This window comes from Giraffa tippelskirchi, chromosome 5 (genome assembly GCF_054371585.1).
Source record: "Giraffa tippelskirchi isolate mGirTip1 chromosome 5, T2T-mGirTip1v1.2.pri, whole genome shotgun sequence".
NCBI lineage: Eukaryota > Metazoa > Chordata > Mammalia > Artiodactyla > Giraffidae > Giraffa > Giraffa tippelskirchi.
The window spans coordinates 176650966-176678704 of NC_137279.1; the positions used below are offsets into that span (position 1 = coordinate 176650966).

Here is a 27739-nt window from a genome sequence, read left to right on the forward strand (position 1 = left end):
AGATGCTAGAAGTCATTAGACACACTTGTGAAGGGTGAGGAGGATTCCTGGAAGTCATTAGGAACTGTTCCTGAGGAGTTATGAGTCGCCCCTAAAGAGCCCCACATTGTCAGGGGTGATGGGGAAGGAAGTAGCCAGAACACTCTGGTAGGTCAAATAGAAAAGTAGAATACTCGCAACCTGAGTTATTAAGATGTACAAAATTGCCCCTAGATGAGTAGGTCTGTGGTGCGCTGAAAAGAGCTGTGAAGTCAGATCTGTGTTCAAAACTAGCCGCTCCTCTGAGGTTGGGTGTTCGCATCAGTGAAAAGGAAAAGATAATACCTGCCTTGCAGGATTGTTGTAAAGATGAGAGTTCATATATGTTGGCAAAAAGGATAGTATTAGGTAGAATAGAATGGACGTAAAGCAATTGTGATTTATACCCTGGGGCTGTGGAGAAGGAGATGGAACCCACTCCAGTACACTTGCCTGGAGGATCCCTTGGACGGAGGAGGTCTATGGGGTTGCAACGAGTCGGACACGACTAAGCAACTCACACACACACACACACACACACACACACCCTGGGACTGGTCATGTCCTACCCCCAACCCTACCCTCTCCCTAAAAAAGCAGAGTTATTTCTCAAAAAAAGACCCGGGAATGACTTTTGAGTAGGCAACCAATAGCCTTTCACAACAGTTATAAAGGTTTTCTCTCTTGACCTACTGTATTAGGTAACAGATTATATTAGTTAGCTCATAAAACTGCTAAAAAGTCTGAAGAATCCAACTTGAGTATACATAACAAGGAAAATCACCCCAAATCACCCACCACTCTCCTCAATGTTGCCCCCAAACATTAGGTGCTTGCTTCACTGATTGGCTGTCCTAGGCATGGATACAGTTAGTAGCACCACTTTACTACCAACTACTCTAGGAATTTAATCTTGTAACATTTCCCATTGAGGCCAAAAAGGATTTTCCAGGATTGCTGTTACTTTGAATCACTAGCTTTCCCCTTGGTCTGTGTGCATGATAGGTGGAACTTCAATCCCTTTCTCTTTCATCTTCCTGTATCTCTGACCAGTTTATCTTAGTTACCCTTTTAAGCTCATCTTTCCTTTCCCACCCCTTAAATGTTCACATCTGAAGCAAACTAATCTATAGTGAAAGAAGACCAAGTTGGGCTTAACTTTCGGTGGGAACAGGGAATGATGGCGGTTAGCATAAGGAATGCTTCTGTAGTGTTAGTAATATTCTGTTTCTCCATCTGCAAGGTGGTTATTACAGTGGTGTGTTCACATTGCTTTGAGCTATATACACTTATAAGTTGTGCATAACATTCCATGTATACGATACCTTAATTTTGAAAATTAAATTACAAAATTAATTTTTAAAAGCAAATTATTTTTTAAAAGAAAAAACATTGACGTCTTCATGGCTCTCTGAACTTTGTCCTCTTCTCTCATTCTACAAACCCACTTAGGTGTTTGATAACTCTAGCATTATGACCTAGAGCAAGTTACTTAATTTCTCTAATCCTTAGTTATAGCTAAAACTGGAATAGCACTTCCCTTTTTTGGTTGTGAGAATTGGATGAGATATTGCAGGCAGAGCACTTAGAAGTCAAGCTGGCAGGTATTAAGTGCTCAGCAAATGTTAGCTGTGATGGTGGAAGATGATGGTGGTGGTGATGATACAAAGCGCTTAGCATAAAGCCTGAAACAAGAGCTCGATGCACTTTCACTCTCAGGCTTCACTCATATGTGCACACTGAGTGCACACTGATATACCCATTCTATATTCCAATAAAGTCTCCCCTGAGTTCAGATCCATATATCCTCCTATTTCCAGACACCCCCACCCCCACCACCTGGGTAGCTACAGGTATATAAAATCCATATGCCCAATAAAGAACTAATCTGTTCACTCCACAAATGAGCTCCACCTCCTAGGACGCCTATTTTGGTGAGGCAGCCAGCCATCCAATCACTCCCCCACCCCCACCCTCCCCACCCCCCATCCTACCCTACCCTGCCAAAAGCCAGAAACCAGTTTGCAACTAGGTCCTTGATGTGGTCCATCACTTCACCCATACAGAGTTCACAAAGCAAGTGCTTTACAAGTGCCTAGATTTTTTTACATGCCCATCATCTTCCATGAGACAAAAATCTCGAAAGGATCACTTGGGTCTTATTAGTGGTATCATTTAGGAATGTGTCCTGTTGCCAGAAATACAAAATCCAAGCAACAGTAGCTTAAAATTATTTTTCCCAAATGTAATGAAAAGGTTGAAGGAAAGAGGGGCATTTATTGGCATTGGCTCAATGTTCCACAGAGTCGCCAAAGACACGGGCTCCTTTCATCTTTCTCCATCATATTTCACAACCTGGATTTGACCTTCATGTATGCACTTAATAGCCATAAAGTGATTGCTGAAGCTCCAGACATCCTGCCCCTATTCATAGGGATATGGAGGAAACGGAGAGTATCAGCAGCACCTGTTACTCCTATCAGATCCAGCAAAAACTCTGTCAGAATCTTTCCACCTATCAGTAATGAGTGGAACAAACCTTTAGCTGCTTTTGTGGTGTTTACAAGCTAGCAAGGGGAGAAAAGAAAGCCTTCTTTCAATTAGCAATAATCGCGCCTCGGATAAACCTCATTGGCTACGATACTGCCACTGCGCAAAGCTAAAGAAAGCCTTCTTAAGTGATCAATGCAAAGAAAAAGAGGGAAACAATAGAATGGGAAAGACTAGAGATCTCTTCAAGAAAATTGGAGATACCAAGGGAATATTTCACCCCAAAATGGGCACAGTAAAATACAGAAATGGTAAGGACCTAACAGAAGCAGGAGAGATTTAGAAGAGGTGGCAAGAATACAGAGAAGAACTATATTAAAAGGGTTTTAATGACCCAGATAGCCATGATCACTCACCTAGAGCCAGACATTCTGCAGCACAAAGTCAAGTGGGCCTTAGGAAGCATTACTATGAACAAAGCAAGTGGAGGTGATGTAATTCCAACTGGGCTGTTTCAAATTCTAAAAGATGATTCTGTGAAAGTGCTGCACTCAATATGCCAGCAAATTTGGAAAACTCAGCATTGGCCACAGGACTGGAAAAGGTCAGTTTTCATTTCAATCCCAAAAAAGAGCAATGACAAAGAATGATCAATCTACCATACAATTGTACTCATTTCACATACTAGCAAGGTAATGCTCAAAATTCTCCAAGCCAGGCTTCAACAGTACCTGAACTGAGAACTTCCAGATGTTCAAGCCTGATTTAGAAAAGCAGAAGAACCAGAGATCAAATTGCCAATACCTGTTGGATCGTAGAAAAAGCAAGGAAATTCCAGAAAAACATCTGATTCATCAACTGCACTAACTCGTATTTGTAGTGGTTGATGGTAACTACATAACTATCAACCAATCCAGTTTCAGAATATTTCCATCACCTCAGTAAAATCTGCCACCTCAATAAGATCCCTCATGTCCAGTTATAATCACTCTCAATCTCCACTCCCAACCCCAGGCAACTCTACTTCCTATCTACATCAGTTCAGTTCAGTTCAGTCGCTCAGTCGTGTCTGACTCTTTGCGACCCCATGAATCGCAGCACACCAGGCCTCCCTGTCCATCATCAACTCCCGGAGTTTACCCAAACCCGTGTCCATCAAGTCAGTGATGCCATCCAACCGTCTCATCTTCTGTCATCCCCTTATCCTCCTGCCCCCAATCCTTCCCAGCATCAGGATCTTTTCCAATGAGTCAACTCTTCGCATGAGGTGGCCAAAGTATTAGAGTTTCAGCTTCAATATCAGTCCTTCCAATGAACACCCAGGACTGATCTCCTTTAGGATGGACTGGTTGGATCTTCTTGCAGTCCAAGGGACTCCCACGAGTCTTCTCCAACACCACAGTTCAAAAGCCTCAATTCTTTGGTGCTCAGCTTTCTTCACCATCCAACTCTCACATTCATACATGACTACTGGGAAAACCATAGCTTTGACTAGATGGACATTTTGTTCACAAAGTAATGTCTCTGCTTTTTAACATGCTATCTAGGTTGGTCTTTGCTTTTCTTCCAAGGAGCAAGCATCTTTTAATTTCATAGCTGCAGTCACCATCTGCAGTGATTTTGGAGCCCCCCAAAATAAAGTCTGTCACTGTTTCCATTGTTTCCCTATCTATTTGCCATGAAGTGATGGGACCGGATGCCATGATCTTAGTTTTCTAAATGTTGAGTTTTAAGCCAACTTTTTCACTCTCCTCTTTCACTTTCATCAAGAGGCTCTTTAGTTCTTCTTCGCTTTCTGCCGTAAGGGTGGTGTCATCTGCATATCTGAGGTTATTGATATTTCTCCCAGCAATCTTGATTCCACCTTGTGCTTCATCCAGCCTGGCATTTCACATGATGTACTCTGCATATAAGTTAAATAAGCAGAGTGACGATATATAGCCTTGACGTACTCCTTTTCCAATTTGGAACTAGAGATAGATAACTAGGAGTGGGATTTCTGTGTCTAATGGTAAATTTATGGCTTTCTTTTTAAGAAATTCCCAAACTGTTTTCTAAAGTGACTGTACCATTTCACATTCCCATTACTCTCTTCACATTTCTCCACATCCTTGCCAATGTTTGTTACTATTTTTTTTATTATAGCCACTCTAGTGGATATAAAGTGGTAACTCACTGGGGTTTTATTTTGTTTATTTTATTTTTAAAATTTACTTCTAGGCCATGCAGCTCTGCTTGGGAGATCTTAGTTCCCTGATTAGGGATTGAATCTGGGCCCCTGGCAGTGGAAGTGCTGAGTCCTAACCACTGGACCACCAGGGAATTCCCTCACTGAGATTTTAATTTGTATTTCCTTGATGACAAATAATGTTGAGTGTCTTTTTATTTGCTTATTAACCATTAACATATCTTCTTTGGTGAAATGTCTATTCAAATATTTTGCTCATTTTTAAATTGGGTTGTTTGTCTTAATACTGAGTTGTAAGAGTTATTTATATATTTTAGATACAAGTCCTTTATCAGATACAGGCTTTATAAGTATTTTGTTTCACCCTGTGACTTTTTTTCTTTCTTCCTTTTTTTGGCTGTGCTGCAGAGCCTATGGGATCTTAGTTCCCCAAACAGGGATTTGAACCTGTGCCTTCAGCAGTGAAAGTGTGAAGTCCTAACCACTAGACTGCCAGGGAGTTTTCCCTGTCTTCATTTTAATAGTGTCTTTTGAAGCACAAGGGTTATTCATTTTGATGAAGTCTCATTTATCAATTTTTTCTTTGATGAGTTGTGCTTTTGGTGCATTGACACTAACATTTATTTAGTTCTGTTCTGCCTCCCAAATTTATCCATAACCCAGCACTTTCCTCCACCTCCATTGCGACCACCTGATCCTAGCCACCATCATCTGTAGCCTGGTCAGCACAATTCTTACTTCCACCAGGCCCCTTGCAGTCTGCTCAACACAGCAGGCAGAGTGATTCTTTAATACTAGATGCCAGATCAAGTTACTCCTCTTAAAACCATCAAATGACTTCTCATCTAATTCTGGAGGGAAGCCAAGTCCTCATAATGGCCTACAGTCTCTCTCCACCCTCAACCCTGTGTCATTCCCTCCCTCCTTCACTGTTCCAGTTCCCTATCCCCTCAAATCTGAATGGCTTGTTCCCTCACCTCCTTCAGGGCCTTGCTGACATATCACCTCCTCAGTGAAGCCTTCTGGGACCACCACTACATGCTTTATTTGTTTGCTTTATTTATTTTTCTGTTGCCCAACTCTCCCCATTAGAATACCTGCCTCCATGGGGGCAGGGATCTGTGTTTCGTTCACCAAGATCCTCAGCACTTAGGACAGCTCTGGCTCTTTGCCTGTGCTCACTAAATATTATATTGAGTCGAATGATATTTCTGAATTTTTGCTTTTCTAAAAAAGTTTTTGGTTGCACTGGGTCTTCGTTGCTGCACACAGACCTTCTCTAGTTGTGGCAAGCAGTGGTTACTCTTCGTTGTAGTGCACAGGATTTTCATTGTGGTGGCTTCTCTTGTTGCGGGGCACAGGCTGTAGGATGCAGGGGCTTCAGTAGTTGTGGCTCTCAGGCTCTAGAGCACAAGCTCAATAGCTGTGGCCCACAGGCTTCCCAGGTGGTACAGTGGTAAAGAATCCACCTGCCAAAGCAGGGGACGAAAGAGCCTCACATTCAATCCCTGAGTCAGGAAGAGTCCCTGGAGTAGGAAATGGCAACCCACTCCAGTATCCTTGGCTGGAAAATCCCATGGAGAGAGGAGCCTGGCAGTCCATAGGGTCACTCAGAATCAGACATGACTGAGGATACTGCACGCACACACAGCACATGGGTTTAGTTGCTCCACCGCATGTGGAATCTTCCCTGACACCTGCCTCGGCAGGAGGATTCTTAGTCACTGGATCACCAGGGAAGTCTGGGATTTTATCCTCAGAATGAATTTTTGAAGAAGTCATTATTACCATCCCCATTTTATTTATTTTTCTTTTTTTAGATTTCTTTGTGTGTACCATTTAAAAACTGTTAATTTATTTTTAATTGGAGGATAATTGCTTTACAATATTGTGTTGGTTTCTGCCATACACCAACATGAATCATCCATAGATATACGTATGTCCCCTCCCTCTTGAGCCTCCCTCCCACCCCATCCCACCCCTCTAGGTTGTCCCAGATCACAAGGTTTGAGCTCCCTGTGAAAGTGTTAGTCACTCAGTCACATCTGACTCTTTGTGACCCAACGGACTGTGCCTGCCAGGCTCCTCTGTCTATGGAATTCTCCAGGCAAGAATGCTGAGTGGGTAACCGTTGCCTTCTTCAAGGCCTTCCTAACTCAGGGATTGAACCTGGGTCTCCTGAATTGCAGGCAGATTCTTAAGCCTGTGTCATACAGCAAATTCCCACTGGCCATCTATTTTACATATGATAATGTGTATGTTTCAGTGCTACTCTCCCAGTTCATCCCACTCTGTCCTTCCCCCACTGCCTTTTATGTGGACTCTTTTTAAAGTCTATTGAATTTGTTACAATATTGTCTCTGTTGTTTACATTCTTGTTTTTTGGCCCCGAGGCACTTGGGATCTTAGCACCCTGACCACGGGTGGAACCTATACACCTTGCATTCGAAGGTGAAGCTTTAAGGATTGGGGAAGTCTCACCATCCCCATTTTATAGCTGAGGAAACTGGAAGGCAGGGAGGTTGTTGTTCAGTCACTTAGTCATGTGCGACTCTTTGTAACCCCATATACTGCAGCACCCCAGGCTTCCCTGTCCTTCACTATCTCCCAGAGCTTGCTCAAACTCATGTCCATCGAGTCGGTGATGCCATCCAACCATCTCATCCTCTGTCGTCCCCTTCTCCTCCTGCCTTCAGTCTTTCCCAGGATCAGGCTCTTTACCAGTGAATCAGCTCTTCATATCAAGTGGCCAAATTATTGGGGCTTCAGCTTCAGCATCAGTCCTTCCAGTGAATATTCAGGGTTGATTTCCTCTAGGAAATCAATAGTTTGATCTCCTTGCAGTCCAAGGGACTTTCAAGAGTCTTCTCCAGCACTACAATTCAAAAACATCAATTTTTTGGTGCTCAGCTTTCTTTATAGTCCAACTCTCATATCCATACATGACTACTGGAAAAACCATAGCTTTGACTAGACAGACCTTGGTTGGCAAAGTCATGTCTCTGCTTTTTAATATGCTGTCTAGTTTTGTCATAGCTTTTCTTCCAAGGAGCATCTTTTCATTTCATGGCTTCAGTCACTGTCAGCAGTGATTTTGGAGCCCAAGAAAATAAAGTCTGTCACTGTTTCCATTGTTTCCCCATCTATTTGCCATGAAGTGATGGGACCAAGATCTATGCCATGATCATCGTTTTTTGATGCTGAGTTTTAAGCTAGCTTTTTCACTCTCCTCTTTCACTTTCATCAAGAGGCTGTTTAGTTCCTCTTTGCTTCCTGTCATGAGGGTGGTGTCATCTGCATATCTGAGGTTATTGATATTTTTCCGTGGCAATCTTGATTCCAGCTTGTGCTTCATCCAGCCCTGCATTACACATGATGTAAATAAGCAGGGTGACAATATACAGTCTTGAGGTACTCCTTTCTGTTTGGAACCAGTCCATTGTTTCATGTCTGGTTCTGTTGCTTCTTGACCTGTATACAGATTTCTCAGGAGGCAGGTAAAGTGGTCCGGTATTCCTATCTCTTTAAGAATTTTCTACAGTTTGTTGTGATCCACACAGTCAAAGGCTTTAGCATAGTCAATGAAGCGGAAGTAGATGCTTTTCTGGAATTCCCTTGCTTTTTCTAAGATCCAGCAGATGTTGGCAGCTTGATCTGGTTCCTCTGTCTTTTCTAAACCCAGCTTGTACATCTGGAAGTTCTCAGTTCATGTACAGTTGAAGCCTAGCTTGAAAGATTTTGAGCATTACCTTGCTAGCATGTGAGATGAGGGCAATTGTGTGGTAGTCTGAACATTCTTTGTCATTACCCTTCTTTGGGATTGGAATGAAAATTGACCTTTTCCAGTCCTGTGGCCACTGCTGAGTTTTCCGAATTTGCTGGTATATTCAGTGTAGCACTTTAACAACATCAACTTTTATGATTTGAAATAGTTCAGCTTGAAGTTAAGTAGCCTGAAACAAACACTGAGCCTGAGGATATTTGTGGAATAGAAGAGGGAATGATGAACTGAATGAGTCAAGGACCAGGAAGGACTATGTTTGTATGTTAATGATGCCTTTGACTTTCACCTCTGAGTCTGTAGCCTTCCAATCTTTGCCTATGGACTAAGCTGCTGAATGTAAATATCTTTCTCAGGAGCTTTGGGCAAAGGGCCTGATAACTAGCTGCTCAGGAAGGAAGCCATGATCTATAAGCAACTGAAACACATTGACACAGCCTGACCTATTCAGCTTGGATCACTGGAGGGAGCTTCTGCAGCCAGGTCAGTCTAGGTAAAGAGAAAGAGAATTCAGGCTCAATTCAGCTTTGCAGACAAAGTCAGTTGGAAAGACCAGGGCCTTCTAGCCTACGAAATATAAAAATGCTCTGAGGCAGACACACACATACCCACAAATACACCCTGGATCTCTACATTTAACAGAAACAGAATTTTTCTTTCTGGCTCTGATTCATCCTCCCACCCAGCAGAGGATGGCTCAGCATTCCAGCAAAGGCACAGAAGCCATGGAGAGGCACAACAGGAGGCGCCCCGTGGGCCCCCTCTACATCACATTCACTCCTTTCTCCCTTGCTTCCACCAGCTCTTCTACTTGGCTTGTTTTTGGTTTGTTTTGTATCATCTTTATCTCAGGCACAAAAATATCTTCATCTCAAAGCCAAATCCCCTCCATTCTTCCAGACTTGACTCAAATTCGACCCATGTACATTCCTTGTTGTTGTTTTTTGGCCGAGCAGCTTGTGGGGTCTCAGTTCCCCAGCCAGGGATTCAACCCCAGGCCCTTGGCAAGTGAAAGCTTGGAGTCCTAACCACTGGACGACCAGGGAATTCCAGTGCATTCTTTTATTTAAAGATATTTTAAATAGGACCTGTTTTGTGCTTGGAGAAGGAAATGGCAACCCACTCTAGTATTCTTGCCGAGAAAATCCCATGGACGGAATAGCCTGACAGGCTAGAGTCCGTGGGGTCACAAAGAATCAGACATAACTGAGCGACTAACACTTTTTTGTGCTGACTCTGGGGATACAAAGATAGACTGACTCTATCCCACTACTTGGACATTTGCAGGCACCTCAAACTTAGCAAAAGCAAACTCTTGATTCTCCTCTAAACCTGCTCCTCCCTCATTCTTGAGCATTTCAGTAAAAGCACCAGTCTCCATTCAGGTGTACAGAGTCTGTGTTGATTCTTCCCTCTTGCAGCCCACATCCAATCCTATTGACCTTACTTTCAAAACTCTCTCCTGAACCCTATTCCTCTTACCTCCCTGGCACTACCGTCCCATTTCAAACCACATCACATCTCTCCTGGACCCCTGCAACCACTGCCCCTTTCAATCTGTTCTCCACACAGCAGCCGGGGCAGTCTTTCTAAAAAGCAAATCTGAATTCACAACTCTACTGAGAACCCTTTAAAAGCTCCCTGTGCCCTCACCATGAACTCCAAGCCCCTTGCCATGACCTACCAGGCCCTCAGTGATTTGGCAACTGGCCATTGGCCACCCCATCCTGCCCCACTGTCGCTTGCTCCCTGGGTACCAGGCATACAGGGCTTTGTTCTGTTTTTCTAAAACACTCTTTAAAGGAGCTGTACTCCATGCTGCCTCAGGACATCTATTGTTCTTGTTCAGTCGCTAAGTCTTGTCTGACTCTTTGCAACTTCATGGACTACAGCATGCCAGGCCTCCTTGTCCCTCACTATCTCCCAGAATTTGCCCAAGTTCATGTCCATTGAATGGGTGATGCTATCCAACCATCTCATCCTCTGCCACCCTCTTCTCCATTTGCCGTCAATCTTTCCCAGCATCAGGGTCTTTTCCACTGAGTCAGCTCTTCCCATCAGATGGCCAAACTACTGGACCTTCAGCTTCAGCATCAGTCCTTGCATTGAATTTTCAGTGTTGATTTCCTTTAGGATTGACTGTTTGGATCTCCCTGCAGTCCAAGGGACTCTCAAGAGTCTTCTTCAACACCACAGTTTAAAAGCATCAATTCTTCAGTGCTCAGCCTTCTTCATGGTCCAACTCTTGCATCTGTACATGACCACTGGAAAGACCATAACTTTGACTATATGGACTTTTGTCAGCAAAGTGAGATCTTCGCTCTTTAATACGCTGTTTAGGTTTACTAAAGACTATTTCCTCACAGAAGCCTCTCTGACTCCCATGCCGGCTCTGTGTTGTTCTCCTTGCTTTTGGCACTTTTCTTGGAGAGTATCTAGGAGAGCCTGTAATTACGTAAGTGTGTTAAGATTTTTGTGACTAATGTCTGTTTCCCAACATACAGCGAAGCCTCTAAGGGAAGAGACTTTTGTACACTCCAGAATATGAAACCACACAGGTTGTGCTTTGTATAACGCTTAAGCATTCAGGCTCTGGAGTCACACAGATCCAGGTTCAAGTTTAGATTCAACTTCCCTTGTTAGCTGTGTGGTTTAGGGTGAGTTGCTTGACCTCTCTGCATCTTAGTCTTCAGCTGCAAAAGGAGATACTGATATGAGCTACTCTACAGGACTGTTGGAGGAATTAAATCTCAACAATGTAGGTAAAGTGGTTGGCACATTTAAGTGGTTAGTGATGCTACTAGGCATTATTATAGCACATCATAGAGGTATACCCTGTGTTTGTTGGATTTAAATCTTTGGGACCACATAGGAGCTCAGATGGGAGGAACTGCAGAGGCTGCCCTGAAAATGTGCCCGAGGGGAGGGCTAGAAGGGGCCATCCCTGGAAAGAGGCCTGAGACACAAGGTCTTTGTGGGGGCTGATTGAGGAGTCTGCTTCTGGGGCCAAAAAGCTCATCGCAGGTCAAAGTCCAGTCCAGGTCCTGATTGATCCTTCTTTCCTTCTTTCTTTGTTTTAAAAACTTTACTTGTTTATCTTTGGCTGCACTGGGTCTTTGCTGCTCTGTACAGGCTTTCTCTCGTTGCAGCGAGCGGGGGCTACTCTTCACTGTGGTGCTCAGGCTTCTCATTGTGGTGGCTTCTCTTCTTGCAGTGCACAGGCTCTTGGGTGCGTGGGCTCTGCTGCTCCATGGCATGTGGAATTTTCCAAGACCAGGGATCAAACCTGTGTCCCCTGCACCGGCAGGTGGGTTCTTAACCACTGACCACAAGGAAAGTCCTATTTCTTCTTTCCTTAAGGGCTGTTGTTCCTTGGTATATCTCCATATGAGCCATTCCTTCCATTGGGGTGGGGCATGGGGAGACAAGCAGTTCATCAGGGAGAGGGTAGAGTTTGGTGTGGTGGAGGCTTACCCCACCCTAGATGAGGAGGTTGAGGGTGGGAAGACCCTCTAGGATCTGACTAGGGTCTGGGCTTAGGGTGTGAGGTGAAAGGAAGGGAAGGGCCTCACAAGAGCTGGGACTAGAGATTCTAAAGGTTGGTATTCTGGCAGCCTAGCCATGCTGTTGTTCAGTTGCCCAGTCGTGTCCGACTCTTTGCAACCCCACGGACTGCAGCATGCCAGGCCTCCCTGTCCCTCACCATCTCCCGAAGTTTGCCCAAGTTCATGTTCATTGCATGGGTGATGCCATCCAGCCATCTCATCCTCTGACACTCGCTTCTCCTTCTGCCCTCAATCTTTCCCAGCATCAGGGACTTTTCCAATGAGTCGTCTGTTTGCATCAGATGACCAAAATACTGGAGCTTCAGCTTCAGCATCAGTCCTTCCAGTGAATGTTTAGGGTTGATCTCCCTTAAGATTGACTGGTTCGATCTCCTTGCTGTCCAAGGGACTTTCAGGAGTCTTCTCCAGCACCACAGTTCAAAGGCATCAATTCTTTGGCGCTCTGCCTTCTTTATGGTCCAGCTTTCACTACCGTATGTTACCGCTGGGAAGACCATAACCTTGACTATACGGACCTTTGTCAGCAGAGTAATGTCTCTGCTTTTCAACACACTGTCTCGGTTTGTCATTGCCTTCCTGCCAAGAAGCAATTGTCTTCTGATTTCATGGCTGCAGTCACTGTCCGCGGTGATTTTGGAGCCCAAGAAGAAAAAATCTGTCACTGTTTTCACCTTTTCCCCTTCTATTTGTCATGCAGTAATAGGGGAGGATGCCATGATCTTAGTTTTTTTAATATTTAGTCTTAAGTCGGCTCTTTCATTCTCCTCCTTCACCCTCATCAAGAGGCTTTTTAGTTCTTCCTCACTTTCTGCCATTAGAGTGGTATCATCTGCATATCTGAGGTTGTTGATGTTTCTCCCGCCTATCTTGATTCCAGCTTGTAACTCATCCAGCCTGGCATTTCTCATGATGTGCTCAGCGTATTGGTTAAACAAACAGGGTGACAGCAGACAGCCCTGTCGTATTTCTTTCTTGATCTTGAACCAATCAGTTGTTCCATACAGGGTTCTAACTATTGCTTTTTGACCCACAAAGAGGTTTCTCAGAAGATAGGTAAGATGGTCTGGTATTCCCATCTCTTTAAGAGCTTTCTATAGTTTATTATGATCCACACAATCAAAGGCTTTAGCATAGTCAATGAAACAGAGATAGATGTTTTTCTGAAATTCCCTTGCTTTCTCTGTATTCCAGCGAATGTTGGCAGTTTCTCTACTTCCTCTTCCTTTTCTAAAGCCAGCTTGGACATCTGGAATTTCTTGGTTCACATAATGCTGAAGCCTAGCATGCAAGATTTTAAGCATGACCTTACTAGCATGGGAGATGATTGCAGTTGTCTGATGGTTAGCACTTTCTTTGGTACTACCCTTCTTGGGGATTGGGATGAGGATTGACCTTTTCTAGTCCTGTGGCCACTGCTGGGTCTTCCAGATTTGCCAACATAATGAATGCCAAATCTTGATGGCATCATCCTTTAGGGATTTGAATAGTTCTACTGGAATTTCATCCAGTAGCTTTATTAACATAATCTGCCCAACAATCAGATTTTCATCCTCTCTCAGGGCCAGGTCAAACGCTTCCCGCTTTATCCTTTTTGTTTTTCAGTCTGTCAGTCATGTCTAACTCTTTGCAACCCATGGACTGCAGCACTCCAGGCCTCCCTGTCCTTTACTATCTCTTGGAGTTTGCTCAAACCCATGTTCATTGAGTCGATGATGCCATCCAAGCATCCCATCCTCTGTCACCTCCTTCTCCTCCTGCCCTCAATCTTTCCCAGCGTCTGGGTCTTTTCCAATGAGTTGGCTCTTCACATCAAGTGGCCAAATTATTGGAGCTTCAGCCTCAGCATCAGATCTCCCAATGAATATTCAGGGTTGACTTCCTTTAGGATTGATTGGTTTGATTTCCTTGCTGTCCAAGGAACTCTCAACAGTCTTCTCCAGCACTGCGGTTCAAAAGCATCAGCTCTTTAGTGCTCAGACTTCTTTATGGTCCAACGCTAACATCTGTACATGACTACTGAGAAGACCATAGCTTTGACTGGATGGACCTTTGTCAGCAAAGTGATGTCTCTGCTTTTTAATACTGTCTAGATTTGCGACTTCACTTTCACTTTTCTCTTTCATGCACTGAAGGAAATGGCAACCCACTCCAGTATTCTTGCCTGGAGAATCCCAGGGATGGTGGAGCCTGGTGGGCTGCCATCTATGGGGTCGCACAGTCAGACACGACTGAAGCGACTTAGCAGCAGCAGCAGATTTGTCATAGATTTTCCTCCAAGGAGCAAGCGTCTTTTAATTTTATGGCTGCAGTCAGCATCCACAGTGATTTTGGAACCCAAGAAAATAAAAGTTGCCACTGTTTCCATTTTCCCCCCGTCAATTTGCCATGAAGTTATGAGACTGGATGCCATGATCTTAGTTTTTGGAATGTTGAGTTTCAAGCCAGCTTTTTCAGTCTCCTATTTTACCTTCATCAAGAGACTCTTTAGTTCCTCTTCACTTTCTACCATCATGGTGGTATCTTCTGCATATATGCATTATTGATATTTCTCCTGGCAAACTTGATTCCAGCTTGTGATTCATCCAGCCTGGCATTTTGCATGATGTACTCTGCATATGTTAAATAAGTAGGGAGACTATATCCACCCTTGATGTAGTACTCCTTTCCCAATTTTGAACCAGTCTGTTGTTATCCTTTTGTGTGCTAAGTCACTTTTGTGGTGTCTCTTTGCAACCCTATAGACTGTAGCCTTCCAGGCTCCTCTGTTCATGGGTTTCTCCAGGCAAGAATACTGAAGTGGGTAGCCATTTCCTTCTGCAGGGGATCTTCTCAACCCAGGGATCGAACCCACATTTCTTATGCCTCCTGCACTGGTGGTCAGTTTCTTTACCACTAATGCCACCTGGGAAGCCCTGTTATCCTTTTAACAAACATTTATTGAGTGCCTTCTTTGGGCTGGGAGGCAAGGGTCCTTACCTTAAAAAAAGTTCACAGTCCAGTGGAGGAGACAGATGAATCACACAATAATTATAATGCCAACTTGCATTTCATTTCTCCACTGCTGCCTACATAATTTCTTTTTTTTTCTTCCCTATCTTAGTATGTGAATAGCTGAAGAAGCAAGAATAATAACATCAGCACAGTGATATAGTTACTAGACCCACAGCACAGCTGGATGTGAGGCTGTCTGGTCGAGGGTGGGAAAGATAGGGGCCAAAAGAGGATTCTGTGAGGATTTGTCCTGGCTCAGGTGTGCCAGGAAGGGCGTCTAGACATCTGCCACCACAGCCTGCTGCATTTGTCTACCACGGACACATTCTCATAAAGAAAGTGCCCATCAGAGGTAGAGGAACTAGAAAATGCATTTACAGCAGGGAGCATCAAGGGGCAGGTCCTGGGGCAGGCCGAAGGGCTTCACCCATGTTTGTGAGGGGCATCCTCCCTAGAGTAAGGGTGTCTTCTGCCTTAAAGAAATATGTATTCCTTTCATCATCCTCCCAAGGGCTGGGCTGCACCCCCAAAAATAGCCAGTCCCAGGCAGCCGCCATGTTCTACGCCAGAACTGCCCCCGAGGGCCTAATGGCAGAGCCAGCAGACACCTTAGGGATGTCACTGAATCTGGGCCTCAAAATGTCCCCACTCAGTGCAGGGACCGAAGGCCATGGGGATGCGGCCTCGGCCCTCATGAATCTGACAACCCGATTGTGGAGCAATAGGCCAGGTGCCTATGCTATTGGGACCCCTAACCATTCCTGGGAAGGCTTCCTGGAAGAGATGACATCCTGGCCTCAGGAGGCCTGGGGCTAGAAGGCAGTCAGTGAGGTGGTGGGCTGGGTTTCTAGGCAAAGGTAGGGAACGATGTGTGAAAAGATGGGAGAGGACTAGGCCCCGGGGGACATACACTTCATTACCCTGGAGTGACAGGGCAGATCCAGCAGGACCTTGTAGCCTTTAAGGAATTGGGTTACGCTCAGGACTTTCCTGGTGGTCCAGTGGTTAAGACTCTGCACTCCCAATGTAAGGGGCATTGGGAAACTGGATTACAGGGCTTTCCTGATGGCACAAATGGTAAAGAATCTGCCTGCAGTGTGGGAGATCTGGGTTCGATCCCTGGGTCGGGAAGATCACCTGGAGAGGGGAATGGTTATCCACCCCCATATTCTTGCCTGGAGAATTCCATGGACAGAGGAGCCTGGCAGGCTACAGTTCATAGGGCTGCAAAGAGTTGGACAAGACTGTGCGAGTAACACTTTCACTTTCAAAATAGTTCTAAGGAGGGTTGACAAGATCAGATTTTCTCTTTGGGAGATGTGCTGTTTGGAGAGTGAATGGGAGAACCATCCAGGGATGGGGCAGTAACCTGTCCTGCCAGTGGGTGGAGGACCCTCATCTGTCCTGGAGTTTCCAGAACCTTTTTTGACTATGTTCTTCTTGGCCCCAACTACTAGCATGGGAAAAATAGTATGGAGATTCCTTTTTTACAGTTGAAGTCCAGAAAGGTGTGTTTGTGTGTGTGCGCGCACGTGTGCGTGTGTGTGCACTGGGGTGGGGATGGGGAGTTGCTGCAAACAACAACAACAATAATAAAAACAAACAGAAAATCAAACAGAGAGCATCACCATCTGGAAAAATCAATGCTAACATTTTAGTGTGTGTCCTTGCCGGTGCTTTTTTCTTTTACACATGCCCTAAGAAATTGTCAAAATACAAATTCTGATTCAGTAGGTCTAGAGTGGGGCCTGAGATTCATTTTCTAAAATGCTCCCAAGTGATGCAGATACTGATGGTCTCCAAATTCACTTGAGCCAGGCTGTAGACTATGTGTGTGTGTATTTTGGGTTGTTTCTAACTTTTCAGTATTATAAACAATGCTGCCATGAATCTTTGCCTATAGATTTTTTAAATGTTTGTATGATCGTTTCCTTTATGTACATTCCTAAAATTATATCACTGAATCAAAGGCAAAGCATATTTTACAGCCTTTGATAGACAAGGCAAATATTCTCCCTAAAAAGATAGAAGCTGATTATATCCCTACTAGCAATATGCGTGCGTGTGCTAAGTTGCTTCAGTCATATCTGACTCTTTGCGACCCTATAGCCCACTAGGCTCCTCTGTCCATGGGAGTCTCAGGCAAGAATACTGGAGTGTGTTGCCATGCCCTCGTCCAGATCCTCCAGGCCCCAGGGAGTCTCGAACCAGAGTCTCTTAGGTGTCCTGCATTGGCAGGTGGGTTCTTTACCACTAGTGCCACCTGGGTGCTCAAATCCCCACAGCATATTAGCATATTTTTGTCCATTGTTTGTGGCACACTAGTACCTCACTGTTCCTTCGATTGTACTTCTTTGATTAATAGTATTTTCCCCTATTTTATTGGAATTTGTGTATCTTCTTTTGTAAATTGCCTATTTGTGTCCATGCCTGCTTTTCTATTAGTGTGTTTACTTTTGTTCTTATTGATTTGAAAGATTTAGATTTAACCCCTTGATTGTTACAAAGGTTTTGCAAGGTGTGCCTGAGAAAGCATGTAGATAAAGCTGGAGTGAAAGGTTCAAGGAGAGATGATCCAAGAACTGAAGAAGAGCGTAACGTCTGAAGTGCGGGGCTATGGACCCTGGGGATGCTCAGAGCCTGCAGTGCCTGCCTTACAGCCCTCGTTCTAGAAGCTGGGATGGCGGCACACATCAGAGTGTTTCCTCCCTCTCACCAGGGCTGGATGGGCAAGCTTACTTTTGATCTTAAATTTTAGGCTTCATTTAGAGTCCAATCAGCTTTTCTTTTACATTAATGTATCTTCAGATACATTGTTGTCAATTTTATCAATAAAATCTGCAATCAGAATTGAGGATGGAGTTTTCAAAAAATAATTTAATATGTAGTGGAGGAAAAACAGGGACTGGCACTAATTACTATTATTTTTTTGCACTAATTAGTTTTAAGAAAAAATATAATGATGGGGGACTAGCTGTGTCAGATAATGAAACAAAGCCACGCAAGTTTAATGACTAGTTCTGGCTTAGACCAGATAAACAGACAAGTGAAACAAACCTCAGGCCCACAGTACAGAGTAGACTCTGTACTTGTAATAACTTCAAATGTCATAAAAAGGAGGCGTTACCAATCAGGACAGGGAGAAAGGTGACCCAAACAAGTAAGTATTTTTGGGGAAAAACCCCAATTTAGGTACTCACATTAGCTACACTCCAAAGTATTTTCAAACAGAAAAATAACTCAGATTGACGGATAAACCAGGGCTGAGAAAACCACAAGCCCAAGATCCCTGAGTCAAGGGTCATTCTTCCCAAATGAAGCCTGAACTGGGTTTAAGTTCAGAATTTACAATTAAAAAATCAAATTGGTGATCAAGCAAATATCAGGCTAACTTGATAAAGAAACCTGTTAGCGAAGCATCAACAGTGCCATATAACCCTCCTCCTTCAACAACTGGTTCAAACAGTAGTAGAAACAATAGCTTTAAAAGTTTCTGGAAACTTTTTTTGGGGGGCCTCATTGCCAAGCATGAGGGATCTTAGGCCCCACACTAGGGATTGAACTCGCAACTCATACTCCACTGCTCTGGAAGTGCAGAGTCTTAACCAGTGGACTGCCAGGAGTATCCCCAATTCTTTTTTTCAATAAAGAAGCCCATGCCAGACAAAGTTACACTTCTGGATGGAAGATTTTTGTTGTTTTAAAAAATGAAGTCCTGGCAGGCCAGTGGTTAGGACTTGGTGCTTTCATTTCAGGGGCATGGGTTTGATCCCTGGTCAGGGAACTAAGATTCCCCCAAGTGGCACAGCATATTGAAATAAAATGAAGCATTGGTTATACCATTTTAAAAGGTTGTCTTTTTAAAAATATTCTTTACACAAAATTTAGAAAATTATGAAGAAAAAAGCCACCCACACTCACAGCTCTTGGTCTATTTCCTTCTAAATATATTTTTTTCCTCTATGCATCTGATTCTGTCTCTAGCTATGGACAGGGAGTAGTGGGGAAAGAGCCCTGAAGAGTCAGGCAGACCCTCCCAAAATTTCCAAATTCCTCCAAATTCCTTAGCTCCTATGTACAGCTTCCCCATCTCAATAAATGGCAACTTCATCCAGTTGCTCAGGCCAAAACTGTGGGGTCAACCTTGACTCCTTTCTCTGATCCAGTCCATAAACAAATCCTCTTAGTTCTGCTTCCAAGACAGAACTGGTATCTGGCCACCTCTCACCACACCTGGATTTCTGCCAAAGTCCTCTCATTGGCCTAGAAGCTGCCCCATTTCCTCTCCAACCTCATCTTCCACTGCTCTCCCATCCCCTGCTCAGGATGTCACAGCCACACATGCCTCAACTCGGGAGGCACATTCCCACCCAGGGCCTCTGCTCCAGCTGCTCCTTTAGCCTGGATGCTCATTTCAAAGACGTTCAGGCCAATCTATCACTAGCTTTGTCTTTCCTCAAATCCCATCTTTTCAACGCTGCTGCCTCCGACTACCCTGATTATTAACCAAACCTTCCCCATGTATCTATTCTAATCTCCTCCCCCGCTTTGAGGAACCTATCACTTTCTAACAAACTATATACATGTATTATTTTTCATGCGCGTTTCCTCCTGCTAAGAGGATAAACACCACCTGGGCAGAAATCTGTGCCCTGATGTGAGTAGCCCATGGCATGTGCTCAAGTTATCTTGAATGAGTGAATGAGGCCTGATTTTCTCATCTACAAAATGGCCTAACAGTACCCACCCCACACATTGCTGTGAGGATCACATGAAAAATACCTATTTCAAATTACTTGCACAGCAGGGTCCTGCAGCCTCAGAAACCTGCGAGTTTGGGCTGACTGTGAAGGCCTGGCCAGGTCTTGTCAGGACAGTGTCGTGGTCACGTCTGCTAACAGAATCACTCTGGTGGCAATGCCAAGGATGGGTTGGCTGGGGCAGGGCTACGGGCAGGCAGACCAGGGAGCAGGTGTGGCAGCAGTCCAGGCAGGAGAGGGCGGTCCCAGAAATGCAGAGAATGAAACAGGTGCAGAAGAGGCCAAAAGGGCAGGGTTTGGTGATTAGTTGTGAGGGTGAGGGAGGAAGAGAAGAGATGCCTGATTGGGGAACCTGTAGATGGGGTGCCTCACACTGTGATGGGGAACCCTGGAGCCTCAAGGAGTGGGTTGGGAGGGGGTGACAGCCAAGAGGAGGGAGTCTGACACCAGGCAATGGAGAGGGCAGGGACTCTGGAACAGCCATAACCAGGCGTGGGTCCCAGCTCTGGCACCGACTTGCCCTGTGTGGTCTGCCTGCTGAGTTGTTCTGAGGCTAAGTGATCATGTCCATAAAGCAGTGTATGCAGAGCCTGCCTGGTACAGTTCATATACTGTTGCTCTTCAAGTGACAATCTGATACCTACCCTCACTTGAAAATGTTTAATGGCTCATTATTAGAAAATTTAAATTTAATATCAAGAATAATGCAATGATGGCTCTGTTTTTCTGAATGAAAAGAAATATGCCAGGCACTGAGCTAGGAGCCAGAGAAACCACGGCCACCAAAGAGACTGCTGGCAACACTAGGGGGCAGCGAGGGCCTCGAAGGCATGGTGTAGAGCCTGTTCAGCATGGTACAGAGGCTTGCCACCCAGCAGGGAATCCACAACCAGCTCAAACCCCTCAGCTGCCTTCAGTCTCCTTATGTCTGCCTACCCCGGTCATGGGTGTTCTTCGTAGTCTATCATATTTGTTAGTCTGTTTCTTGCTGCCAAGCCTTTGTACAAGTTACTCTCTCCATTGGAAATGCTGTTCCCATCTTTTGAAAGAAAGCCTTACTTAGCCTATGGAACACTCAGAATCCAGCTTATGTCACCTCCTCCAGGAAGCCCTTCCTGATCCCGCTGCAGGGTGAGATGCTGCCTTAACACCTCTGTGTTGGGCTCATCACAATACTCTCTATAGTCTGGTCACTGCTGACCACATGCATTTCTCTTCTCCACTTTTTCTGGATCTTGTTTGTCTCTTGTCCCCAGAAGTTCCAAGGTTCCAACCTGGTAGGACTTACCTGATTACCAGTGGAGAGACCACTACAAATGTTGCTCTGTGTCCAGGGGCCGGATGGCCACACTGGGTCTAATACCCACACTGCAGGAATTATGAGTATCCTGTAACCAATTTCCATATGGTCTTGGCTGCCACTGCCACAGTACCATTCTTTTCCTTACAGCAGGAGAAAAGGAGAGGGAGGAGGTGAAGGAGAAGGGGATGTGGCAACCCGGGATGTGGCAGGGGGTGTGCTGCCAGCCGGGGGAGCTGGGGTTCATGTCAGGGTGCTCCCTCCACACACTTGATCTTAAGGATCCCGTCTGACACTGGTCACCATCCCGGGAGCCCATCTCATCACCAGATCCTCAGGACAGTCACACCGTCTCCTGAGGAGCAGGAAATCTGCAGAACCCACCCCAAGGGACTGACAGCCCAGACTCTCATTCCAGAAAGAGCGGAGACAAGAGACCCAATTTGTAAGAAATCTGATTATTCAAATTTAATACCATCAAGAATTATGCAATGATGCTGTAGTTTTCTTAACAAATAGAAAACAGACTGTGTACAACAGTGAACTCTACAGCACTAGCATCCACAAGGTAAAAATGAATGTCTCATTCAACATTACCAACCCTGGATTGTTGATCTTGACAGCCTAGCTAGATCTGGGGACGTCCGTCTCGCGTCCCTCGGCTAAAACAGCTATGCACCCTTCCCGCCCCCACTTACCTACCTAGATAGTGCTGCCCAGAGGAAGAGGCCCTCTCCCTGCCCCTCAGCAAGCCAAGATAATAAGGGTTGAGGATAGTACCATTGAGAGAAGTCCAGTAGTCTTGCCACATTGGTTTAGGAGGGCATCTTGAAGGAGTGGAAAAGAGCGCTCCTTGGGGGCTTTGAAGACAGCTGCAAACCAGGGAAGGAAGTCATCTGGCCCCCACTCGGAGGACAGACGTGTGCTACCAGGCCCACTGGCCTGGACCTGAACGGCCAGCCGCACCCCTGCTTGGCCCTGAGGTGTGTGGGGCGTGGCACACACCCTGACCAATGCCCACCGTCTTGGCCACGTGGTCAGACCCACAGCCTACCAACTACCAACACCGTGCCATCCTGCAATGCTGGACAAAAGGCAGGCTCTGTGGACCCAGAGGGAACCCCCAGGCGCCCAGAGCCACCTACCCTCTCAGGGGTTTGAAGCAGAGACCAGGGGGTGCCTCTCTTTTTTTCTTGGGTTTTCTTTTTTTTTTGGATTTTTTTTGTTTGTTTTTCGTCTTTGCTTTATCTTTAACCTTTGCAAACACGATGGTGATGAGGAACGCCTGCTCCCCCAGACACATCTGTGGTTCTGGGCTGTGAATGTTACACACGCACTGCACTGGAATAGACGACTGGGGGTGAGGGCTTCCCATTTCCTCTCCCCCACCACTGTCTGTGGGGCCTCAAATAAGGCTCTTACGGAAAAATGGAACAGAAATTAAACCCCCCAAATGTGTTTCCCTGCACTTGGCTGAAACAGGGTCTTGTCAGCAGGACTGGAAGGGCAGCCAGATCAGCGGTGCCTCCGCTCAGGCTGGCAGCCCCAGCTCCACACACATGGGGAAGGCACGCTCCATCCTGCAGCAGCGAAAGTGGTACCAAAGGAAAGGATCCAAAGTGAACTCAAGGAGAAAACAAACTATTCTCCCATCCCCCACAGCAGCCCAGTCTGCAGTTAAGAATTTGCAAAAAGAAAAGTCAGAGGGAAGAGGCTATAATCCCTGTCTATCCCACTTAATGTATAAAAAGGGAGGCTTGGCTCCCATCCCCCCCACCCCATGAGAAGAAGCATGAGAACCGCGGCAGCAGAACAGAGTTCGCAGGGGCTCCGGGGCGGGCCTAGTGGACAGAGACGGGGCCGTGGTGCCTGCCTGCTGGCCCGCCCCCTCGCCCAGGGCAGTTCTGGGCTCTCTGTGCGGTGTGGCAATGTTCCTGAAATGCTGTGGTCCCAACAGCATCCGTGCAGGAGGGCTGGACGATGGTCGGTATGGCTCAGAGGAGCTGAGTCCCCTCCGGAGCCCCCAGGCGGGGGGTGGCGGAGGAGAGGGGGCGGTAGTTACGTTGCATAGTGGTCAAAGCTGCCGAGGTACTCCAGGGCCGCGCGGTAGCACAGCTGGTACTGGTCCTACAGGACAGGGGGCTGGTCAGCACAGGCAGATACCCCCACACACAGCCAAGGGCACGTGCACTGCAGCCAGTGGTTCATGGACTTAGCCTCTGCTGGCCAGGAGCAGGGGCTGGACCCAGACATCTGCTCGGGCTTCCCTCTGCCACCCCAGTTTGCCCCTAGACTGTGTACCCCTGTAAGGACTGCCACGTGCGACCCTAGCTGGCAGCCAGGCATACCCCTGGCACCCAGTGCACAGCTGCTGAGGGGGGAGTGTGTCTGGCTCACCCCTCCCCTGTGCCTCGGGCAATGCCAGTGGCATGTGTCTGGGAGGAGCCAGGCTCAGCCTGGCCAGTGGCCTGCATACCTCTGTCTGCACCATGGCTGGGCGCTGTGTGCGCAGGGTCTTCACGGTCTGGAACATGTCAACCACACCTTCGTAGCGCATCCGCTCCAGGACGATGCTCAGTGTGATGAACACCCCGGTGCGGCCCACGCCAGCACTGCCCAGGGATAGCACTGGGTCAGGGCTCCAGCCCCAAGGCCCCCGACCTGCCCAGCCCTCCGCGGGGGTCGGCCCCACCTGCAGTGCACCGTGATGGGCCCGTCCTGTCCGAACTGCTCCTTGGTCTTGTGCACCTGCCCGATGAAGTCAATGAAGCCCTCGCCCGTCTTAGGCACGCCCTGCTCTGGCCAGTCCGTGAACTGGAACTGCCGGATCGTCCTCGACTGCCCATCCTGAGAGAGGTGGCAGGGCGCAGGGTCAGGGTTGGAGTGGCAGCACCCCCTGGCCAGGTGGGCAGTGCAGCAGCACACAGGTAAGCACCCTGAAGCCATCCTGAGAAATGGGCTTGTGCCCCCACACCTTACCTTAGATTCCTACGGTTGGAGCTGGGGTACCATGCAGGCAGCCCCCACCCCAGAGGGGCTCAGGCAGTGTTACAAACATGCCTTCATGCACATGTACACACTCCCCTGTCCACTCACCCGGGCATCCGTGACCTTGAACTCACGCAGAATATACTGGGGCATGTTGTACTCGGCCATCGGGTCGACAACAAAGTACTGGTAGCGAGCAGAGCGCTCCGCAGGCCAGTACTGGTGGCATTTCTCCTGCGGACAGAGGGCCCGGCCCTGGGGTCAGGAGGGGAGGAGAGGAGCGGGGAAGGGGAGCTCCAGGTTTCAGAGGATTTGGGAGCGGAAAGCCGCAGGTGGTGGTAAGGGTCTGAGGCTACGCTTACGGAGTCGGAAGAGAAAGGACTCAATTGAGGAGGGCCACTGGTGTGCTCACCCTGCCCATCTCCCGAAGCCTGGTCAGCATGACAATGATGGTGGAGTTGTGCTCCCACAACATGCGCCAGAAGTCCTCGGTGCTCTCCGCCAGAGGCCCCTGCGTGGCTATGTAGGCCTTCTGCTGTCTGGGGCAGACACAAGACTGGACATGCTGGAGGTGTTGCTGCCCCCAGAGTCTCCCCATGGCTGCCTAGTCCCTTGGGGCCCCACTCAGATCACCCCTCCTCTAGGAAGCCCACCCTGGTCTTCTGGGCCAGCCCGACTCTGTTGTGCTCCCCACCAGCCAGGTGCGGGCCCAGCTATTCATGGGCGTGGTGGGCAGTCACGAGCATGCTGACCTATAGCCATCCAGGAAGCTGGCGTTGATGTAGTCGGACCCTTCCACGCCGCGGATGGGCTGCAGACACACACGGGTCAGTTCGTAGGGCATGATGTTCACCAGGCGGTTCTTGAACTTGTTGCAGGGCAGGTTGGCGCTGATGAAGCGGGATGTGTGGGCCTTGGAGTTGGCCAGCAACTAGCAAGAAGGAAGGGCTGGTCAGGCCGGGCTTCCTGGGGGGGCCGTCCCCATGACCTGGTCCAGGCGCTGGAACCAGGCAGGCCCAGCCAGCCCTGAGCCCACCTTGAACTCCAGCTCCATGGCAGTCACACTCTCCCCGGGAGGCACTTGGCCCAGCTTCTGGATGTGGGCGTAGAGGTTGCGGGCAGGCACCTCCGTGTGTCCACACGTGGCGGCCTCCAGCAGCGCCTCATGGATGAATACATACTGGTCCTCAGTCTGTACCATGTAGTTGCGCTGCGCCCGCATGCACGTCACGTGGCCGTAGATGTCCACTGTCTTCTCGTGCTTCATCCGCTCCAGCATGGCGTCGATGACGATGAAGCAGCCCGTGCGGCCCACGCCCGCGCTGCGGACACAGGACTCAGCCTGGGCAGAGGCCTCCCCCCACCTCTGCCCCCGCCCAGTGGCAGCACCCCCTCACCTGCAGTGCACCACCATGGGCCCTGCGTCCAGGGGGTTGCAGGCCTTGACCCGCCGCAGGAAGGCCAGGATAGGGGTCGGGTACTCGGGGACTCCATGGTCTGGCCAGGCCATGAACTGGAACTGACGCAGCTCCCGCTTCTCACTGGAGCCACTCTGCAGAGGACAGCAGCAGAGATGGAGTGAGTGACCAGGGAGTGTGCCTGCTACAGACTCGGGGCGGGGTGCCCCAACACCAAGGCCAGAGCCCGGCTCTCCGGCGGGACTCAGAAGTCACACGGGGCAGCCTGAAGGAGCTCAGGTGCTGCTTCCGTCCATCCCGCCCACGGCACCGGCTGGCGTGGCCCGCTCACACTTCCAAACCCTGGTCTCCAACACTGGACTCCCACTCGCCCCCACTCCCGCAGCACACCACGCTCAGACCATGGTGCCCACAGGCTCCAGGCTGGGGCCAGGCACCGGGGCAGGGCTGTACCTTGTGGAGCGCGAAGGTGCGCACAGTGTAGGTGGCCAGCTCCACCGTGTCCAGCAGGGTCACCTGGATGAGGCCATAGGTCTCGGTGCCGCGAGCTGGCCAGTACTGATCACATTTCACCTGCAGAGGGACAGCGGGCAGGAAGAGGCGGGCAAGGGTGTTAGAGGGACCCAAAGGCTCAGACAGGCAGGGCCCAGGGCAAGAGCTGGTGGAAGGTCCAGCTGCGCTGGCTGCCAGGCCCCTAGCCCCCGAGATCTCAGATTCATCATGCCACCCCCTCACCAGACCAAATCAGGGCCTCACACTAGGCCGCCACTCCTGCCCTCGTGAGGGGAACGAGGGACGTAATTGAAAATCATTTATTCATGACCAGATCGCACCAGGTGTGTTTTCTGCCAAATTTACCCATAACATTTATACACCATTTTCAAGCTCTGTAAATTTTATGTTCCAGTCAATGCTTTGCCGTGCAAAAGCAGAAAACAGCAGCTCTTTCCACTAATTAACTTAGGAGATGTGTTAAGGCCCCAGCAACACTTTCAGCATCTAGGGAACACGTGAACATCCCAGAAACATGCAGTAAATGGGGGACATATTAACATACTTGGAAAATGACAGCATCTGGGACATGAGGACACCCCAGGAGAACAATAGCACTTGGCAAGTCCCCTGAGGGGCGTCTTCCCACAGGAACAGGCAGAGGTGCCCGAAGTCACCTGGTGGCCAATTATCCACTCCCGCCCTCCCAACCCCAGCAGGGCCCTGCTGCACAGCCTTACCCGGGACTTCTCCTCCAGCCGCGTCATCATGACCACAGTGGCTGTGCGCTGCTCCCACACCATCCGCCAGAAGTCACCCATGGTCTCAGGCAGCGGGCCCTGTGTGGCAATGTAGGCGTTCTGCTTGCGGTAGCCATCGATGTAGTTGGCGTTGATGTAGTCGCTCCCGGGGACACCTATGGGCAGGAAGGGACACGGGAGAGCATTATTTCGGGGCCTCCACCCTAGTCCATATCCGCTCAGTGCACCCCTGGGACCCGTGGGTCTCTTCTGGAGGAGGAGATGTCACCCAGTAAGGAGAAGGAGGAAGAGAGCAAGGGGATGGGAGGGGGCCTCGCCCTAGGCTCACCGTCGATAGAGGTAAGGATGACTCGAGAGTGGTCGTAGGCAATGACATTGGCGTAGCGGTTCTTTGGCTTGTTCACCTCCAGGTTTGAGTTCTCCCATGTGAACTGCTGTCCAGGGTCAATCGACTGCAGGGAACGAAGGAGACAGGTGGAGGGGGGCAACAGCTGATCTCTACCTAGTGCCCCCAGGAGACCCAGCCTTCCACGTGGTGCCCACATCCGCCTCTGCTCCCAGGCCACAGTCACTGGCTCTGTCCCATGGTGCCGGGGAAGGCTGAGCCCCAGCTCCCCAGCCACGGAGCACAGAGGCTACCATGGAACTGGTCAGCAAGGTGACAGACTGAAGACGCCTCTGACCAAGGTACCAAATCTCCTTGCCTAGGAGAGTGGTAGGGGTAGGGTGTGGGCAGGGAAGTCCCTCAAGCCCTGCACCTGGCTAGCCAATGAGGGCAGAAGCGATAGGCAGCCAGCTGTGCATGACCCAAAGCTGCTGGGCTCCAGACACCGCTGCATGGCCTTGCCCAGCTCTCCTCCTCCCTCTCCGGCTGTTCCTTCTTGGAGGCAGGACACAATGCTTCTCCGGGGTTCATTCCTAGGCCCTCTCTGCACTCTCCAACTTTTCTTGGATGAGCTCACTGGCTCTCAGGACCTCACGCCCAC

At 48.1% G+C, this 27739-nt stretch overlaps 1 protein-coding gene and 1 pseudogene across 39 annotated transcripts in view; both read right to left on the reverse strand.

Annotated features, from left to right (window-relative positions):
- Positions 1-2610: 2610 nt before the first annotated feature.
- On the reverse strand, positions 2611-2679 carry LOC145508001 (U4 spliceosomal RNA; annotated as a pseudogene).
- Positions 2680-22794: 20115 nt separating this feature from the next.
- PTPRF (protein tyrosine phosphatase receptor type F) overlaps positions 22795-27739 on the reverse strand; it is an 82530-nt gene continuing 77585 nt past the window's right edge. For all 39 annotated transcript variants that reach the window (XM_081492632.1, XM_081492614.1, XM_081492611.1 and 36 more), the window contains 11 exons: positions 27082-27205; positions 26733-26908; positions 25954-26073; positions 25480-25634; positions 25119-25404; positions 24835-25013; positions 24495-24621; positions 24191-24316; positions 23787-23941; positions 23571-23706; positions 22795-23221 (listed from right to left, as the gene is read on the reverse strand). In XM_081492632.1, coding sequence (XP_081348758.1) covers positions 23153-23221; positions 23571-23706; positions 23787-23941; positions 24191-24316; positions 24495-24621; positions 24835-25013; positions 25119-25404; positions 25480-25634; positions 25954-26073; positions 26733-26908; positions 27082-27205 — 1653 coding nt within the window. In that variant the 3' untranslated portion in view covers positions 22795-23152. The remainder of the gene's footprint in view (positions 23222-23570; positions 23707-23786; positions 23942-24190; positions 24317-24494; positions 24622-24834; positions 25014-25118; positions 25405-25479; positions 25635-25953; positions 26074-26732; positions 26909-27081; positions 27206-27739) is intronic.